Here is a 21353-nt window from a genome sequence, read left to right as displayed (position 1 = left end):
GGTTGTGATCAGAGTGTGTGTGTAGATATTTCTATAAAGAACGTATGGCAGTAATTAATAATTTATTGTGAACACCATGCATTTTACCATCCATTCGATTTAGTCTAATAAGTATTTGATGTTACTTAATAGTTTTGTTTTGTTTTAGAAATGATTCCAACTGAATGCCTTTTTAAAAACATTAACAACATTTGGAGCTTTTTGCATCAGTGTGTTGTTTTACTTTTGTCTTTCTATTATTCTCACACTCCCCAGTGGGAACCTTTCTGTTTTGTAGCATCCACTTTTTTCTGCTACCCGGGAAAATTTACTGGCAGTACCAGAAACCAAAAACAATCCTCTTATTGTTTTGGTTGCACAGTCAAGCCATCATTATAGACTGAGAACCCTGAAGGTAAAATGTACTGTATGTAGACAAACATTATCTACGTATTAAAGTACTTGTTGGTTATTTTTTTGGTGGTTCATAAACTTTAATTAAACAACTTGTTTTAGCAATACCATTACAAGCTCACTGCAAGTTCTTTAACTGTTCTGTTTCATGAGGATTTTAAGCAGCTTACGTATTTTGGTACAGATGATACATGATGATGGTACAGAAGAAAGTTTGAGTGATGAATGAGTACCATTGAGATGAATAGTCAATGAGGACGAATGATGAAAAGGTTCTTGTTCACATACCAAGCAGGAGAAGGAGTCGTTCATTCGATGCTGTAGTGTGTGTTTCTGTAAAATGGTGAACAGGGCAGCGTGGTCGAACTGACACGGAGACGCTGAGATCAACTTTTCCACTGCCTGACGCTGAGATGGATCAAGACCTGAAAAGAAAACACAGAGGTGGATGAAGGAACGACACTGAGATGTGCACAACCTTGCCAAGAGTTTTTAAAAAATTGAACTCGATAACTAGATGTGAACTGTAAAATCCATACTATGCTACTATAGTGGGGGGGTTTTTTCAGAGCAGCGGAGTCTGGATGAGGTTAGGGAAACGTGCTCTTTGGTCTGAAACTCAACAACAATTGAAACAATTAGTGATAAAGATATGAGAGATGTTGCAATCCTGAATATAAATCTATGGGATATTTCTCTAAAGATTAGTTAGAAGTAGATGTCCCAACACTGCCCACAAAGAGCAATTCAACAACTGACTCAGGAAACATGAGGTGATCATTAAACACTTGAAAGTAGGGTAGAAAAAAAACACAGACAGGAAAATAGCAATAAATCAGTTATTAAAACAGCAGATCAGGCTTCATGTCTACATTCAAACATTGTGCAATGTGCCATGTTTTACTGATGACAAAATGTGAGTTGCTCAACAGCTGATGGGACAAATGTGACTGACTTAAGAAACTTTGAGGAGGCAATGACAAGAGACTTTGACTTCTGACAATAGTGTATGTGTTCAGTCAAATCTTTGATCTTAATTGTATATAAGCCAGTAGGCCAGAAACTGAAGTAACATCAATAGCAATGAGTTTGTGCAATCATGCTCAATCTTGTGTCATCACTGGGTCAAGTCATATGATTGAGAAAATGGAGTTTGCAAAATCACTGGGTCAAGGTTTGGTAACGTTACATCTGTATATTTGAGTTTACAGGAGACAGAAAGACTGGGAGATTTGGCATCTGCAGAGTCCCAGTCCCAAGGTGTTTTCAGGCTGGATATACTAAAATCTCTCCAGTCCATTCTGAGGGTTTCTTCCCAGAGTTTAGAAATGAGCCCATCCTAAAAACGTTGAAGTAGAGGCGCCCAGTAAGAGCCGAACCACCTCATGTCTTGACTAAAAGCTTCCCACCACATGTCTGAGTTCCTCATCCGTTCTCCAAGTCTGAGCACAGTTGCTGCTCAATTCAACTACTTGTATCCACAGTCATATAATTTCAGTCATTTACCCGTGTTAATGACCATCGGTGCTGGAAAATACTTAAACTATGGCAATAAGAACATACCAATGAGAGCAATCCACTATAAATAAAAACGTGTCAGTCACTTTTATAATAATATGTAAATATTTAAAAAGCTACAGCTCAGGTGGTAAAGGGGATTGCTACAAATTACAATGTTATTAGTTTGATGACAGGTCCTACAGTATGCACAAGACAAATCACTGATTCATTCTTTTATCCCATCATATCAGACATAAAATGGATGGACAAGACAGACAATGAGAAACACTTTGCGGAATTACTAAGGTTAAAGGTTAAAGGGGTGATTAATAGGAAAAAAAACCAAAATCTTTTTACTAGAAATATGAAAAGTTTGATACAAACCATGGATCAATTCATGTCTTGTCTCAGGTCTTGGTATCAGACATGCTAAAGACCTAATGTGTGTACGGCAAAAAAAAAAAAGTGACTGCATTTAAGACTGCAGAATGTAAAGATGCACAATATGGAAAAAATCAAGCAAATTGCAGTTTTTATTTCTTCTTATGAGTATTTTGGGGTGGCAGGTGTGTATGTGACTGTGTCAAAACAAACTGCAACAAATGTGGGACAAAGTCCAGCTATAAAACTAAAAATGTATTTTTAAAAATGCACATAATACATATTATTTAAACTGATTATTTCATCAACTTGGGTGTGTTCCTGAGTTTTATTAATAATATAGAGGAAAAAAACATTACAAGATTTTCATATGAGTACATTCTGGAATAGCTAGTAATGAAGTCATTTTTATGCAGCAGCCCTGACAGTTCACTTTGGATGTGCACTGCCTGAAGCTGCAGGCGATAATGAGGCTTTGGGGTCAGTGATGAAAGAATCAACAGAAAATGAAAAAAAAAAATAGAAGAAGCCGAAGAGGCGCAGGGTGTCCCAGCCTGAGCAAACCTGGGTCATTTCCAGTCCTTTCAGGCCTTTCTGATAATGGCCCTGCCAAATGAAAAGCCTAACACTCTCCACTCTGCCTTTATTGTGGGAGTACATTTCAGGATGGGAAGCTTCTGACCGTGACACATGGCCCCACAAAAGACCACAGCTCACTGAGAATACTGGCGCTGTTTCCACGCCTGTGGCTCATGCCCAAGACAAGCTTTAGTGATCACTTTTATTATCGCTGTCATTTTGTTTTTTGTGTGGATGCAGAGAAGCCCATGAGGACTCTCAGGCATTTGTGCTTTTCATCCCCTCCTCATTTTCTTGTTGCCTTTGTCCAAAAGAGAAAAGAGAAAAACAAAAAAAACAGGAGAAGTGAAATCTCCACAATCAACTTCCAATCAACGCTCCTCTGCTTTCTTTTTCCATCTTTTCTTTTCATTCTTCCACTTTTCTGTCAGCGACTGCCCTTCGGGTGTGATGGCCTGCTTTCTCTCTAATTCCGATGTAGGTCATTTTAAATTTGTTACCTCCATAACAGTGTACTGTCCTCAATGTAATTTAGAGAAAAGACAGGGAGTGAAGGAGATAGGACTCTAAAGAAAGCGAGACAAAGAGATATAGATTAGTACTGATAATAAGAGGAGGGAAAAGGAGGGGTAATATTGATTGGGAGACAGACGGCCTGAGGAGTGATGTTGATTTCTGTCAAGTCCAACTTTCAGCTATTATGTTCAGGTTGTGTGTGTGCGCGTGTGTGTGAATGAGCAGAAAATATGGATCGATTTTCATACATTTTTCTCGGCTATCTACAGGTTTTTCTGCTCTGGAAGTTTCTCATTAGTGTGACTACATGAGCATAATTTTCTGGTTTTGCTGAACATGACACACAATTGCACAAAAAATGGTCAGTCAAAGGCACAGATTCAATCGATTATTCTTAGGACTGGTTTCTGTTGGGGACACCAAACTATGACTGGTATTAGTAGCTACATGCAACCTAAACCAAACACGCACAGCCATTGTACAGTCATAAGTTTCATAAATGAATAAAACATAGACTCACAAAGCCATACACCAGTTAAGTACAGGCAGAAAGTAAAAAAACAAACAAAACAAAGAAGCAACCAACATTTTTATACTTCAGTGTCAATAAAGAATGAATACCTTCTTAAAACTAATTGAAACAAATAATATTCAGGCAAAACATTAGCAGCCTGGATTAACTGCATTCAAGACATTTAAAATTGCCTTAGATTTATTAAGTTCGATATGTTTTTGTTTACTCTGCAGGTGATTACAAGAGGAAGGAGCTGCAAATTTGAATGGTCTTTTTCCAAATTCAGCACAAACCTCTGAGACAGAACTCTTGGGATCTAACACAGTACCTTTTTTGATGAAGTCTGTAAATTACATGCAAGCAAACCAAGAATAGCCTTATAAATGTGAATATATCAGTGGGCGAGTCTACAGCATACTTTGGTTTCGACCAGTCCTCTATTTATCGTCTCCAGTTGGTCCAAAAATGCAACTGCTTGTCTGTTGACTAGTACAAAATGAAGGGAGCATATAACCCAGTGTTGGCCTCTTTACACTGGCTTCCTATTCCTTAAAGGACCCAAATTAACATTTTACGTTTTGTTTTTAAACAGACGAGGTAAGACGAGCCCCTTCTTACTACTAATATTCTACTGCCAAATATTAGATCTACACAAAACACTAGAATATTTTAAATTTCTACTGGCTAATTACAGCATGGAGCCCTACTTTTAAAGAGCATAAACATAAACACTGTCTGTGAAGCTGGATTTAAGAAATAAGTGTTTAAGTTGAAGCATTTATAACAGTTGAAGGCCATCTTGTGCCAGCACATCCAACCAGTTCATAAAATAACAGGTTACTACATGTGCATCACATCACAAAATATATCTTTTTTTTTTAACCAAAGCAAACAATGAAATCCCAACACTAACACACAACATACAAACCCCTTACTGCTAAAGAGACAGAATGAAAGTGGGCAGTGAATCCTTGACTTTTTAAAAGTAGCAGGGGGCAGTACAAAAGCAACCCCTTACACTGCTTTTCGGTTTTAGTTTCCTTGTTTACGCTAAATGATCAATTCTGTCACTAGTTAACTAACAAACTACTCTTAGTAACAGTCAACCGACCCAGTGATGTTATGTTCTCTACAGGCCCGAGATGGTGCTCGACACCTTCTAACGTTTTGAAAAATGTAAACACGTATGGCTTAAACCAAGTCGCAGACAGTCTTAAATCTACAACAGTTGTTTTAGATTTATTTCATGATGGAAATAAAATAATACATGTAGTGTTTAAGGTCCACTTTAATAAATTCCTATAAAACATTAAATCATTATTTATTTACATTATTTAAATCCGCAGATTATGTTTGTCTGTTATTCAATACTGATGATCTGAAACATTTAAGTATGAAAAATATTTTAAAATCTTAGAAATCATGGAACAAAAAGGACCAAATTCAGACTCCAACAACAGAATTCATAATCAATTAAAAAAAACTTTTATTTAATCTACTTTGACAATGAGATCTTTAAGATGTGATGGGACCTGATCATTCAGGATAAATAGTCACACTGTATGCATCAAAGTTGTTCAAGTGTTTATGACAGCATGCAAGCTTTAAATATCCTTTTTTAAATTAAAAAAAAAAAAAAAAAAGCTAAAATTGAGCTTTTACACATCTGTTGTTGGCTTCTCTTTACTGGCAAGAGATGGAGACGTTATGGTTGTTTTTCCTGAAATCACCATAGAATTAACCAGTGATTAAATTTACTTACCCAGTACTTAAAATATAGCATAACGAGTATTTTGAAATTATGGCTATTTTACAGGAAAGGAGACACATGGTGACGGAATTACCTGCATAACACTCAGGTATTCTACCGAAAAAAGACACAAACTGTGCTGCAAGTAATTTAAAGTATAGTGTTAGTAATCTTAATAACTGAGTAAGTAATTTTAGTGGAAAGAGGAATTACACACATGCAGTTCCAGCAATTGACTGGAAATACAAATTGAACTGGAAAAGATGTGGAACAGGTTAGTGTGATAAAAGACAAAGATTTAAATGTACTAACATGTGAAGAGTGTGTTGAGAATGTGAAAGTGTGAGGTTTGAGCTGCAGCATAGCTACATGCTGAGAAAGAGCACTACAGATGTGATGTTTGTTTGGAGAGTATAGAGAAGGTCAGAAGGAGTTGCACGAAGTCTTGGTGGATCTAGTGAAAGGTTGGTGCCGTACATCTACAGGGACAGCGAGATAGTGGTAAGGAGTGTAGTAGGAGTGAAAGACTGGTTTAAGGTGGGTTTGGGGAAAAAGCATTAACGACAATATGACTACTAATTAGAGAGCCTAGACAGGTTACAGCTCTATAGCAAAGCTATCACATACACAGCCATTTAACTAAACTATTCAGCTACAAAATGTGATGTTTCTTCCTACAGTAGCCAATAACACACAGCTGAGTTAAAATCTAAGCTATTATCTAAAACCACAGTTAGACAGCCTAGCAGAGAGTAAAAATTCACTCTGTAAGTTGGTAAATTGTAACATTATTAAATTCATGGGTTTGTCTGACAAAAGTTTGAAATTCATAGAGATTCACTTTAATACAATATTTCAGAGAGAAAACTATTAAGTACTGTTGCAGGGTTATTGAAATGTTGAAGAGTTGTGTTATGACCCCTTCCATTGTCTGCGAGGTCTGTGGGGGCATGTGGAGCAACAGCACAACACAATCCGTAGATAAGCTGAGACTTCAAGAAACTACACTGGCACTTCATTAGGTATGACAGGAGAAGGTGGTGCCAAATCTCAAACCTTTAATCATCTCAAACTGGTTCGCTTGGGATGTGGTGAAATGGGATATTTTCAAGATGGATGTGCAGATAACAAGTCTGCAGAAACTTTGTAATGCTATCATGTCAGTATGGTGAAAAACATCTCAGAGTTATGGAATTGTTTCATGTTATTGTTTTTAATTAATGGTTAATGAAAATAACAAATATTGTCTCCATTATTATAGGATCAGATGAGCTTGCAAAGTTTGTATGTATGAATGTATAATTTGCAATAAGAAAGGAAGAAAAGCTCGTATTACGCTATCATTTTTATATTTAACATAACAAGAGAGTTTCACAGTGAAGCGTCCATTATGCACAAAATTACTTAAGCAGTCTTTACTTAGTGTTTAATTACACTGAACTTGAAATTACTTGCAGTACAATTTGCACCCTTCCCTGTAAAATATATGGAAGTTAGAAAGCTTAAGTTACTCCATAAGGCTCATGCCTTGAGAAGTACAGCGTACTTGTGATGTAACATAAGGGGAAAAGAAATGTCTGGGAATTACCATGAAATTAAGCTGTACTTAAAATTACATGCACTATAATATGTTACTGCCATGCTTAATTTGACCTTTCCAACTAGTCTTTTGGCCCAGCTCTCTTCATTCCAGTCAATACAGGTAATAGGTTTCAACAAGAAAGCACCAATTAAAAAGAAAGAAAAAAAAAAAAAAGATTATGTTTGCTAGATTATTTTCGATTGCTTGCTAAAACACCACCCATCTCAGGTGCGCAACTAAAATGTAACACATGCTCATCTGTATCTTCTCTTCATGTGTATTCATCTCTGTCCAACCTCTCTATACCCATCTAGTCTGCGTTTCATTGCCATCATCACAGCAACAGTCACATCTATGTGACAACCTGCTCTGAAAAGAGGCAGTGGCCCCTGATGGCAGGTTATTGACGCAGACAAAGAGGATAAGGACAAAGTGTTTCAGTTTCAGGTGCACATGGTTGAAAGATTTGACATGACCTCCCTGTCGGAGCAGAGCAGCTCTGGTGATGACAGAACAAACAGAGACGAAGACACAGACAGACAAGTCCATCAGCCTTGGACTGGCTGATTGCAGCTTCACACTGTGTAGAGCTTAAAGAGACAAACTAAACTCTGTCAAAAAATAAAAAGGAGCACACACAAACTTTCAGAGCTCTTCTTCTGCATTTAAGAGGGATGCTGAACCCCAAGAGCGTAAGATAACTGGACATTCCCCTTAGGATCATCCTTGATTTCAAACCAACCACCAGCTTCTTTCAAAAACACAGATGACAGGTGGAAACATCTCTTCAGGAGCCATTCTGTAGATCTGTCTTAACATATTAACAAAAAAAGTCGATGTCTGTGTGAGAAAAGTGGAATTCAAGAGTCCAAAAGTCACAGCCTCCGATGGTTTCCACTGATTTGGACTTTGTTTTTGGTCCATTTCATTCAATCATGGAAATCATGTTAACTCAAATTTCTTTCAGACTTGGTTGTCCTTTCAATAAAGTTCGGAGGTGAGAACATTAGCAGCTTAATTGACCCCACAAAGAGCTAACATATGTCTTGAAAAATTGGTTTTCTCATTGCTAAATATAAAAACTAAACTTTCCGATAGCCTCTAATGATTTATCCTATTTAGGTCAAACTTTTAAGTCAAACTACTGTAATGCTTGAACTACTGGCGCAATCGAAGAATCCCAGCGGCCCCCAAAAGCATCAACTCTGTGCTTTTTTGGTGATATTAGGATCATTACAGTAATCCCAGGACAGGGGCCACATCCAAATCTCATCAAATAACACAGAAAACAACACAGCAAACACCCACATCTAAACAATTAAAAAAACAAATTAAAAATACATGGTAAAAGGAAATGCACAATAAAAGCTCCACTAAACTTTTTAGACAATTCCTCACACAGTAAAAGATATTTTCCAAATTAAGAGAAAAGCAAAAACATCTGAATTCCATGGTGTTTCTGAGTGTAAGTACTGTTTTGTACGGTGCTATATCCTTAAAGCTATTTTCTTAAGGTTATGGAATTGTTTCTTGTTCTTGTTTTTAACTAAAGGTTAATTAAAATGAAATGAAATGAATTAAATCATTAAAGGTTATAGGTTTGTTGTGTTGTTTTCTGTGTTATTTTCCGAGATTTGGATGTGGCGAGGATTACCGTAATGACCCTAATATCACTGAAAAGAACAGAGCCACTGCTTTCAGGAACCGGTGAAATTCTTTCAATTGAGCAAATGGTTCAGGAGATGAACCAGGACATCAACTGTGGTGTTCAAAATTTTCAGAAGGAATTCAAGAGAAATATCTGTTGTTTAAAAAGATTTAATTTGCTTTGGCAGTTGAAACTACAAGTTTTACAGCGCTGGACATTCACAGAAGAGATGCTGAAATGAAAGTTGTAAAACATCTGTCTGGTGTCATGCCTTGCAACATGTTAGGCTTTAGAGAGTTAACATTTCTAAAACAAAGTGATTAAGACTGCATTACAAGCCTATAAAATCATTGGTATCCTTTTTTTTTGGCCTCATCTCTTTGGCACAGAGATTTCGCACGAGTCTTTAGAGGATATTACGTACTACAGATAACAGAATTATCAGTCTTTGCAATTTTATGTTAAAGGGAACATTATTGTGAAATTTCTGAACCTTTGCCCCATTTTTACTTTACCAGAATAAACTGGTTGTCTGCCAATTAACCTTCCTCCAGTTGTTTTTGTTTCCTGTACTATATACTTTTCCAGCCTCTTCTTGCTTCCTGCTGTGTAGCTGCCCTTAAAATGAGGTACTACTTTATACTAAAATAGTAAAACGTCTCAATTTTAATATTTGTTATATTTCTATGTTCTATTGTGAATAAAATGGGTTTATGAGATCTGCAAAATCCATGTATTCTCTTTTTAATTACATATTGTACAGTGTCCCAGGTATTTAGAAGTGGAAATTCTAACTCCAGTGTCTTGCAAAGAAAAGATCATTTTAACATATCTAAAAAATGTGTGGAAATTTCTTCCAGGTACTAATGTTCTCCTGAGGTACAACGAAATGTTAAGGCCTTAGAGCACCTGTAAAACATGCACATTATTTCTTACAGTGGGGGAAATAATCATTGGATCCCCTGTTGAATTTGTAAAGTTGCTCATTTATTAAGAAACAAGAAGTTTCTCATTTTTATGGTAGATTCATTTTGATAAAGAGAGAAAGAATATCATCCAAAAATTCAGAAACAAAACATTAGATGAAACTTGAGTGAAATAGGAATTTTTGAGGCCTGGACTTTCCAACCCGCTGGTCTAAAAGATATGTTGACCGTTAAGTCAACTTAGAAGGATCAATTGGAGAAAAAGAGTCTATATAAATATTAATGGTATTGAAAGTAGTAAACAAACATGGAGACAGGACTGACAGACACAGAGACACCAGACAGTCACCAGAATGGGGAATAAGGGTAACTCAAGATAATGGAGAACATGATCACTAGGCCGGGGAACATGGGAAGATAAAAGGACAAAAGCAGATGAAACTGGGACGCAAAGGAATACAGAATGGGAAGACAACAGGACTATAACTATATACCAGCACAGGAGAGAAACAACTACTAACATGCAACAGCAACAAACCCGGACAGAAACAATAACCACACAAAGCACAGAGAACACAGGGCAAACATGATAACGAAAACAAAGAATGAATCACACCTAATAACCCAGAATAGACCTAGAAACAAAACTTTAGAATCTCAATACATGAAAAAAAAAAAAAAACAGGAAATATGGAAATTAAACAAAAACTCAAGACACTGGAACCCTTGTTTTGCTTGAGAATCAAATAGTTATTTCATTCACTGACATGCAAATCTAGTTTCACTGATATTCTCACTTCATCAAACTACCAGAAAAATCAGTTGCTGTTCATTCCTTTGTAAGTGAGCAAACTTGCAAAATCTGCAGGGGGGGGGGGGATTTCCCCCACTATATATACACTGTAGCCTTTTTAATTTTACAGTCAGCACAATGGCAATTTTGCTTTTTTTAAGTACTATGTTTGCATAGGTAATATATGGACAATAGTAATAGTGAAGTGCTAACACTGTCACCTCACAGCAAGATTGTTCCTGGTTCCTGTGTAGGTTTTCTCTGCATGCTCCAGGTTTCTCTCACAGTCCAAAGATGTGCATGTTATCTTATTTGGTGATTCCAAATCGCTGACGGATGTGCAGTTGTTAAAGTGCTGAGAGCCTACAGAATAAAATACCGTATAAATGAACAGTTACAACGTGACATGTCGTCCAAAGTCCTTTGAGGGGTCAGTAAGACCAGAAAAGCACTATAAAAGCAATTAATATATAAATACATTATACTTCTCCAGGGAAATGATACTTAGTATCATTTGTGTGGCTTCTCCAGAAAGTCTAACTGTTGATAAGTCTGGTAACCCATTAGCTAGTGGGTTCACTTAGCACTGGAAGTATATAGGGCTCTCACTGTAGTCAGAATATTTGGTTAGCAGATAACAGATCCACTCCAAGGCTTCATGTTCCAAGTTCTAGTCACCATTTACAAATGCAGACAACTTTAAAAAAGCCATTGAATTCTAATCAAATTCAGTGATTATGGCATAGTGACCCAACTACATAACAACTTACAGCTCTCATACATAGTCATTGGAAAAGGATCATCAAAAGCTTGACAACCCCTGCTCAATAACCCTTATTATAACATGAAGTTAATCTCGTAAATGGTAAATAAACCTGCTCTTATATAATGATTTTCTACTGCAGCAATTCAAAGCGTCATGTCTCATTTATTTGTTTTTATATCTAACATTCACACTCTGACGAACATTTCACCCTTGGGGCAACTCAGGGTTCAGTATCTTGCCCAAGGATCCTACTGACTGGAGCACTCTGGGATTGAACCAACAATCCCCCAATTAGTAGACAACCTGTGCTACCCCAGCCTGAGCCACAGCCACATTATTATTATTATCTATTATTATGTGTATTATTACTATTATGTAAGTTATTGTCCCCAATAGTCAGCCGGTGAACCCCTCTGTTTTTGAGTCAGATCTATGGTTTTAAATGGCAATAGCAGAAACACTCAGACTGATGTTCCACAACAGGGTTTTTTTTTGTTTGTTTTTTTAAATCAACAGATAACAATGGCTACAGTCATCTATTATATATACAGCAACAGTCTCAAACAGTCTGAACAAGCAACAATGAAAGACTGCTGACTGAATTCACACATATATATAAAGGTTTTACACAGAAAATCATTAAGTGTGAGAAAACTGTTGGGCATCAGCTGGTACATAAAATGACCAGTTTATCCCTGAAAACAGAAAGTGTGGATTCTCGGAGCAGGACAGTAACTGTGAGTAGGCTGATATGTGTGAGCCTCTGACATGGCTTCCATGTGTAAACAGCTTCATTATTAGAGCTGACACGCCAGTCAATAAAATCTGATGCTGCTGTCTGTTCCAAAGACAAAGAAAAGATACTGTGGCTCTGCTCTCATTGTCTCACCTCTGAGTTATTAACGTTCAAATAGAAAACAAAACCATCTCGCTCATGTTTAAAAAAAAATTTGCAGCTATTTCCACGGAGTCAAGGCAGAACAAATGTGACTTTATTAATGGTAATAACCAATTTCACATGCAGTCATTAGTGAAATGTAACCCCCACATTGATTTTTATCAAAAGCACACCTGCAGGGCGACTGGAAATGAAGATGCAGGTTAACAGCTATGATCGTTATTAAAGTGAGAATGACTTCCTCTCAAGCCCATTACGCACAAACATGCTCACACACACAGCAAGACTTTGCACCCAGTTAAGAGCTATTTCAGGGAAACCTTCCATTTCCTTTTGCAAACACTGTGTCAGCACCTCTCGCGATTGACGTTTCAATCTATTCCATTAAACACTAACGAGTTGTGGCGAGAATGGACTGCAGTCACACCACATTACATAAATACAGCTATAATCAGCTTCATTTCACAGTACCTGGCATGGGAGGGGTTGAAAATGTAGACATGTCTTCTATATACAGGTTTAAAAAGAAAGAATGTTTGTAGGTCCAGTCAAGGAAGAGTAAAACAGAAACATCCAAATTAAAAATTATACAAAAGATAAAAAATAAATAAATACAGGACAAAAAATATAAATAGAACAATGAGGGTAATACAGACAAGACAAGTGGTTCATTAAATTTGTTAACCACAAGACGTTTTTAGGGACAAGTACAATAACCTCAGTTTTATCTGAATTTAAAAGCACAGAATTTGAGGTCATCCAGGTCTTTATGTCTTTAAGAAATTCCTGCAGTTTAACTTATTGGTGTGTGTTATCTGGTTTCGTGGAAAGATAATGTTGGGTGTCATCTGCATAGCAGTGAAAATGTATGCTGATGTCTTCTGATGATACTGCCTAAGGAAAGCATGTATAATGTAAACAGAATTGGTCCTAGCACTGAACCCTGTGGAACTCCATAATTAACCTCAGTGTGTAAAGAAGACTCTCCATTTACATGAACAAATTGGAGTCTCTTAGATAGATATGATACAAACCACTGCAGTGCAGTAGCTGTAATACCTACACAGCATGTTCTAATTTTTCTAATAGGATATTATGGTCGACAGTATCGGACGCTGGACTGAGGACAAGCAGGACCGACTGACCACAGTACATGAGAACTCAGGGCTGTGTGTTGGACAGGGTCGTCTGCAGTACGGGGGCCCCACAGGGAACTGTTCTGGCTCCGTTCCTCTTCACCATCTACACTGCAGACTTCTCCCACAACTCCACCCAGTGCTTTCTTCAGAAATTCTCTGATGACTCCGCAATAGTCGGCCTGATGATCACTGATGGGGATGACAGGGAGTACCCTTAACTGACCCAAGACTTTGTGGACTGGTGCCAGCAGAACTACCTCCAAATCAACACTAGTAAAACCAAGGAGCTGGTGGTAGACTTCCGCAGGCACAAACATCATCCAGTGCAACCACTGAACATTCAAGGTATGGACACTGAGGCTGTGGATAGCTACAGGTACCTTGGTGTTTATGTGAATGATAAACTGGACTGGACAGAGTCTCAGGTCTTTTGGGGTGAAGGGCCCACTCCTGAAGACCTTCTATGACTCTGTGGTGGCCTCAGCCATCTTTTATGGTGTGGTCTGCTGGGGTGGAGACATCTCTGCTGGGGACAGAAAGAGACTGAACAGGCTGATCTGGAGGGCCAACTCTGTTCTAGGATGCTCTATGGACCCAGTGGAGGTGGTGAGTGACAGGAGAATGGTGGCTAAGCTGTCATCCTTGTTGATGAGTGCAATTCTCTTTTTCTGACAGCGTTGTATTTTATTCTATTGTATATAGTATGTTATTCTTATTTATTGTCCTATTCCAGTGTTTTTCTTAGTTTTTGCTACTGTAACTTTGCACTGTCCACTTCCTGCTGTGACACAACAAATTTCCCACGAGTGGGACTAATAAAGGTTATCTTAGGTTATGAATAAACTATTTCTCAGCAGATGATGAGTTAGCTGTTTCACAACTACTCTTTCAAGATTTTTTTAGATAAAAGGAAGGTTAGAGATAAGACTGCTGGGTCAAGACATGGCTTTTTTTAATGGTTTAACTACTGCCAGCTCAAAGGCCTGTGGTACGTAGCCAATTATTAGCGGTAGGTTGATCATATTTAAGATTGAAGCATTAATGGTAAAACTTCTTTGAGCAGTCTTATAGGAATGGGGTCTAAAAGACACTTTGATGGTTTTGAGGAAGTAATTACTGAAGTTAATTTAGAAAGATTAATTGGTGAAAAAGACTAAATGAATATCAGTGAAAGTGCTGAAAGTAGCCATAGATAATGTTACATCTATGAGATCATTATCAGTGATTCTTTCCTCTAATCATTAAAATTTTATTTGTAAAGAAATTCATGAAGTCATTACTCGTTAATTGTTAACTATTAATAGTAAGCCAACCATTAATACCATTGTATTAATGTTTGGCTCAACAGTGCTCTGACTTTTTGTCAGCCTGGCTACAGCGCTGAAGAGAAACCTGTTGTTCTTATTTTCTTCAATCAGTGATGAATTTTAGGATATTCTAGCTTTACGTAAGGCTTTTTTTTAAATTAAAGCAGCAACCTTTTTCTCTAAATTATGATCTTCTAAATTAGTGAGACTCCATTGCTAAGTTTGACAGTTATACCAGGGAGTTATGTACTTCTGATTTGAGGCTCTCTTTATAGTCATGCAAGGCATACGTAGTGAAGAAAGTAAATGAATAACAAGATAATCAACCTGTGCAGGAGTAGCTGCTCTGCAATATGTTGGTAATAGGCATTAAAGATGATAACAGTTGGTGAATTTTATCCTCCAAATTAGTACCAGTACTTTCAGAAAGACATCTGATGCGATGAAATCTACCCCCCATGGCTATGTAATCAATTATTGTAAAAGTAAATGTTATTTTTTTGACTGTACCAGCCACAGGAGCCTGGCTAGCACTGGGTTTTTCAAGGGTGCGAAGCGAGTCTCTAATTCAAACTGGCCTCCAGACCTGAAAATAGGCTACATTTATTACTGTGTGTTGTTAAGAAAAAAGGAGGAAGTCATTTCAAGAAAATGAGAACACGGCAAGAAAATGGATGAACAGTATGTGATGTATTAAAGAAAAAAGTGTCACCATTTAATTTTGTCTCCATACTCTCTTCCTTCCATCTTTACCATATGTTGTGTTTGTTTTTCCTCTCTCACAGTAGTGTGACCTACAATGCTGTTAAGCTGTTTCGATCTGACTCTTGCTGTGTGACTGTGTGATACAGAACCAATCAGCATGTGAACATGAAACCCTCTCCAAACAAAAAACACAATCTTGGAACCTGCTGTCTGATTGGTGTTCTGTAATGAAAAACTCTTCACACTGTGTACAGTGGAAAGAAGGGAGCAACATCGCAATAAAAACGTGTTATGGTAAAAGGATGGCAGTGGATGAGAAAAAAAAAAGGAAAGAATTACTTTAAATTAAAGACTGTCAGGACCAAAAATTAGAAAAACATACAGTGATATCAAACTCTTCAGATTTGGTCTGCAGGCTTCAACAGAGTTTTATTTATTTTAACATAACCTGATGCTAAAAAGGTGCTGTTTCTCTTCCATCAAACTGTTTCCCATTAAGCTGACTACAGAGTACCAAAACAACCCCAGGATAAGGCTGTGCTAATGTAATACTATGAGCTATCGGGGAAATAATTGCATAATCCAATTGTATTATATTGTATTGTATTGTATGACTGAACCAAGGAACACAATGCTGCTGTGAGGTTTCTATAGCAGTGCTGGTGCTAAAACACTGAAATGCTATATAATGGTAATCTCAGGATACATGATGGTAACGTTGTGCATGTCAAACTGTTAATTTGTCAGTATTCTGACAAATGAGTATAATAGTATAGTATAATACACTTGTATGAAGGTGTACTAGGGCCACATTAAGAAAAAAATATTATTGATAATTTTGAGAATAAAGTTCAAATACTATTTTGAGAAAAAAGTTGTAATTGTATTTTCAACTGTAATCTGTAATCCACACATCCAATTATGAGCAGATTACAGTTACGGTTTCAGAACAAACTGCCTCAACTGCTGTACCCTCTACAAAACGCCTCGTGTAGATGACTTAGTAAAACAAATTGATCAGCGGTCTGACACAACACACAACCTCTTTGCTGCATGAGGGTGTAACTATTGATAACCTTGCATTTGTCCTTTACCAGCCACTTCATTTTGAAAAACACAAACTCTTCCTTGTTTCTGTGTTTTTCCATCTCACCAGATGCAGCTTACTCAAACCATTCTTTCAATGCCCTTATACATACACCGCATCGTTTATGTGCTAAAAGAGAAATCATTTCCTTTATTGCTACTAAAACATTTTCTGAAGTAGGATTTAATTAATTGACAGGGTATAGCAACCGTGGAAGTTTCTCCTGAAACAGCTGTGATCTCCACATTTTGACTTTTTTCTGGAGATGCAAATACAAATGTTTTCTCAAAACAGATTTTCAATTTTAATATGAAAATTTTGACTTTATTCTCAAAATGATCAATAATCTATTTTTTTTTCTTAATGTGACTCAAATATAATAACAACAACAATAATAATAACAAACTTTGTATTTTTATTATTATTCATTTTGTCATTGTTTTGCTGTGTTTTATTTTATTGTTAAGTGTCCGTGGGTGTCTTGAAAGGCGCTTTTAAACAAAAGTTGTTGTTGTTATTATTGTCATTATTATTATTGTTATTATTATTACTATTACTACTACTATTATTACAACACTTATACTGTAAACTTTTCTTGAGTCGGACCTGGTACATAAAAAAATTTACATTCCTACCAACCTGCTTCACTGTTAGGAAGTAAATTATGGGAATGCGACAAAAATCATCAAGAAAATTTGGGATTTATCTCTCAAGAGAAAGATTTGTAACTGACCTGCTTTTATACAAATGGTTCTGGTTACAGTTTTAATTTCACTAAAATAAAAGAAAACTAAAGGTTTTCTAATGGTTTCCATTTAAGAGCAACCACAACAATAAAGACACTAAAACTTAGAAAACAACAACTTACAATCACTCAGGTTGTGCCAAGTCTCTATAGATAAATAAAGATTGCAGGCAGAAGCATTCAACAGAATATGTAACTATGCACCTGAACTCTGTGTTTTACAGTTGTGTTTCCTTTCCCAATAAACACTGTTTGGTTTTAAAAGCTATTCGAACACTTTCTGTAGTTTGCTGCTTTTCATTTCTTCAATGACATTCAGATAATCAAAACAGATCGAGTGAGAAGCTGAACTTACTGATGGGGGATGTCTGTTTTTGGTTTCCTCCTCTGCAGTTTGGGGTTTTGTTTTGGGGGTGGAGGATCGGTTTGTAGGACTGTCCAGTTGCTCGGTACATGGCCTGGACCCACAGCACCCGTTCCTGCTCATCATCACAAGCAAATATCACCAAATCGCCTTCCTTCAACACGTTAAAAAAAACCCGACCACCTTGCAGACCTAAAGAGGAGATAAAAGAAGTGAATGTTAAAGGGCAGAATAATGAAAAATAAGCACATCCAAATCTTACTTTGTGACAATTTCATCATATTCATCATATTCCATGAAATCATTTTTTGATGATTTATAATTAATTTCTTTTTAAACGGGTCAGTAAATCTGTGCTCCCTACTCTTCTCAAAAGTGAGATATTGAAAAGTCTGTAATGTAATCTTCAAAATAGAGAACGTGGTTATGAACAAAATTTAGCAGAGAAACATAACACAAAAAAAATTATAAAAATTACATTTAAACGTAACATTTAAACAGCTTTTTTGACAGAGTTTTGGGGAGATTAGCATAATTCCATAAATCACAGTTGCTTTAATTATTTTATTGTCTCCAATAACTTTATTCTTTGTACACACTCAGTTTCAAGATGATCAAAATCTATCGTGCTATTGTTTTAACAAAGTTTCACTCAGATCTCAAACTATGTCTTTTTCATGTCTACCTGGCCGAGGCTCACAGCAGTCCACTGTGTAGCCCTCCAGCTGCATCAGCTCCTGAGGCTCAGCCTTCTTCTCTCTATAGCTGCACATTGCAAATGTGTACTGACTAACCTGCAGGACAGCGACACAAATTCATGAGCAATCAAAAACAGACACACATGCATGCACACACACAGTCCACAGACATGAAAGTTCTCCAGGTTCATTTTCTTTGCTGTCCCACAAAATGTGCTAAAAAAAAAAAGAAAAAAAAAAAAAGGTAAAACTTAGTGTTAGGGCCACGCATTGACTATTAAATATGAATCATGTCAATGAACTTGTTAAGATTATGATATATTCAGACTGTCACATCTGATTTCAGAAAGACAGTAACAGCAAACTCAAGTCTTCACAAACCAGTGGGCAATGTCATTGTGTCCACTTTGGCTACACAGTGTCTTACTACCAGCCATCATTAAATATGAACAGCCTTTAAACATTTGATTCCAGGTGCAGAGAAACAATATCTGAGGACGTTAAAGCTCGTGGGGGTAGGCTGTCACAAAAGCACGGGGTAGATGTGCAAGAATCTGCCCCATGTGCCTCAAATGCTCAGAAAGTTAATGTCAGCTTAAGTTGAAAAAAAAAAAGTGTCAAAGGAATTGAGACAACCCGTTTCCTATGAAGGCCGAAGCTTTCATATGTGACAGCTGCATCCTACCAAAACGCTGCTTGAATCAGATCCTTCAAATGTCAACACTTTGCTGCTGCTGTATTACACCTCTGTCCATATCAGTCACAGCTTACAAATTCATCTGAGCAGCGTCTCACCAGTTTCATACCTGGACAAGAACAAAATATCTTTTTTTCCAGCGTTTCCAGACCCTCTGTCCCATAGCGTACAGGTATCTGAAGCGCAAAGAAAGACAGTGAGTTACTGATTGCTTTTTTAAAAAACATTTTTTCCTGTAAAAGTATAAGTGAACTTCATGTATGGTACTGTGTTTCACACACTAATTTAACAGATGACTCACTCAATTTACCCATTTATATACGTCTCATCTTAGCTAGCTAAATAAGCTGGCTAAGATGAGACTAGATTAGTTATTTTGATGGGTACTTAAAGCAGTTGGAATAGTTAAAAATAAATTAATCATATGTAATAGTCCTGCCTAAAATGGATTTACATCCATTTTAAACTATTTAACCCAATTTGTCAGTTTTACTATTGAATCATGTAGAAAATATTTTTTCCAAGGTGAGAAATTTGCATAAAACTTAACCCACTTATCTCTTAAACTGACTCACAGACTGCTCAAATTAAATAAAGATATTCTTGAGAATAAGAAAATACTCTGAGGCATTTTGCCTGATGAACTGTGGTTGCAGTGGATTTTTAAAAATCCATGTGGTCCTCTAAATCACAAAAACAAGCAAAATTACTTTTTTCCTCATTAAGTAGTAGAAACTCTTATTACGCTTGTTCTTTAAATGGTCTGTAGAATTTGGTTCATCGGGTTTTGTGCTCACCAACAATGTCAGCAAAATTTTGAGAAGTCCTACTTTGTACAGAGTGTTATGGTTTACTCTCTTTCTTTTTCATGCCCACACACACCACACAAGTGCTTTTAGTGCTCAGTCAGAGTAGAAAAGCGCTATATAGGAACCAGTCCATCTATAATTTACAAAATGTTACCGAGGGCTGCTACTGGCCTACAGGATGCACTTTCAAAATATTTGACATATTTTGTCATCTCTAATTCAAACTGCAACCCAAGTCTCACACTGAAGAGTTAAAAAGCTTTTGAAGTTCCAGCAGCTCATAAAGATCATGCAATATCACTGAAAGATCCAGAAGAGCCACTAAAGGGGTCCTGAGGAAAGACTGTTTTGTCAAATGTGAAATGGATTTGTGGATCTCCAAAGGAGTTTTTGTATTTTCTAAAATAAAAGAGCATACTTATTTTCTTTTCTTGTAGTTTAATAAATTTGAATGTCAAATGCATTAATTTTGATAAACACCTAACCTTTAAAGTCCATCACTCTTTGGATTTTGGACTGCTCCCTTGGATGCAGTGTCGTCTTACAATTCACCAATAAATGAAGCAAAAACAGGTTACTATTACTGTTCTTGAAGCTTGTAGGTACAAAGGACAAAACAAACAAGTATAGAAATGCATAACTTCAGGAGAAATTGTTGTTTTCAACGTTTTGCTTGAGATATTCATTTTCCTCCTGCTTCAGATAAAAGGTTACTATACTGTTTTAATGCAACCCACCCAAGAAGAACAAAACATAAAAGAACAAAAACTACATTTACATTTAAAATATTTACAAGCTTTTGTGAGCCTCTTTGTACCAAATCATTATTTTGATATTATTTTTATTATGTCTCATATCACAATATGACACCAAATTATTAGTAACAATTATTTTTTATCTAATGTGAAACTAAAGTTAATGAGTTTTGAGCTGAAAGAGGCCATGACAACAACAGCAGCTCAAAATGGAAGAATGACCAGCATGGCCCCTCAATCAATGGCTGCTCCTGGGCCTCCTAAAGCGTGGGATACAGGCAAGTGCAAGTGAGGAAAATCAATCCATGGCGAGACCTCTTTCTTCAGCCCTGATGCCTGCCCTTAAAGAAAAGGCCTCCAGTCAAGGCTGTGGTGTGTCTGGATGGAGAATCTGGGCCATTCTGCATGACTCCAGGTTAACATGTGGCACTGTTCGCCAGCCACTTGTGTAAATTATTTGGTTGCCGGTCCTGCTCCTTCCTGCTGTTTCAAACATCCTTCAGCTGCAAGGATCCAAAGAGATGGACGGCTGATGCCAAAAAGTTCACTGCAGACATTTAACAGTCCTCACAGCACAAAAACATCCATCTTAAACTGGTCATTTAGCCAGACATTTAGACTCTGAGGGTTTTAAAGTCTGTCAACACACTGAGCAACTACAGTGTTTCTCATTGTATTTATATATTAGGCGCCATTTGTTTGAAATAAAAGAACCAATGTTATAACAATGAAGAAAGTTTTTGTGTCTAAATCTGGTTATAACCGTAGCAGATTGGCTGCGATTTTAAAAATTGTAAGAAA

The 21353-nt window shown here is 36.8% G+C and overlaps 1 protein-coding gene across 5 annotated transcripts in view; it reads right to left on the bottom strand.

The window, feature by feature from the left end:
- Window positions 1-21353, bottom strand: part of cadps2 (Ca++-dependent secretion activator 2) — a 149505-nt gene that overhangs the window by 97703 nt on the left and 30449 nt on the right. For all 5 annotated transcript variants that reach the window (XR_014874911.1, XR_014874912.1, XR_014874913.1 and 2 more), the window contains exons 9-12: window positions 19098-19164; window positions 18279-18387; window positions 17585-17785; window positions 682-818 (exon numbers count right to left, since the gene is read on the bottom strand). Coding sequence is in view for 2 of the 5 variants with exons in the window: in XM_085165256.1 (XP_085021382.1) it covers window positions 682-818; window positions 17585-17785; window positions 18279-18387; window positions 19098-19164 (514 nt within the window). In the remaining 3 variants the exon portion in view is untranslated. The remainder of the gene's footprint in view (window positions 1-681; window positions 819-17584; window positions 17786-18278; window positions 18388-19097; window positions 19165-21353) is intronic.

This window comes from Neolamprologus multifasciatus, chromosome 7 (assembly GCF_963576455.1).
Source record: "Neolamprologus multifasciatus chromosome 7, fNeoMul1.2, whole genome shotgun sequence".
Lineage (NCBI taxonomy): Eukaryota > Metazoa > Chordata > Actinopteri > Cichliformes > Cichlidae > Neolamprologus > Neolamprologus multifasciatus.
This window is presented reverse-complemented; position numbering and strand designations above follow the sequence as displayed.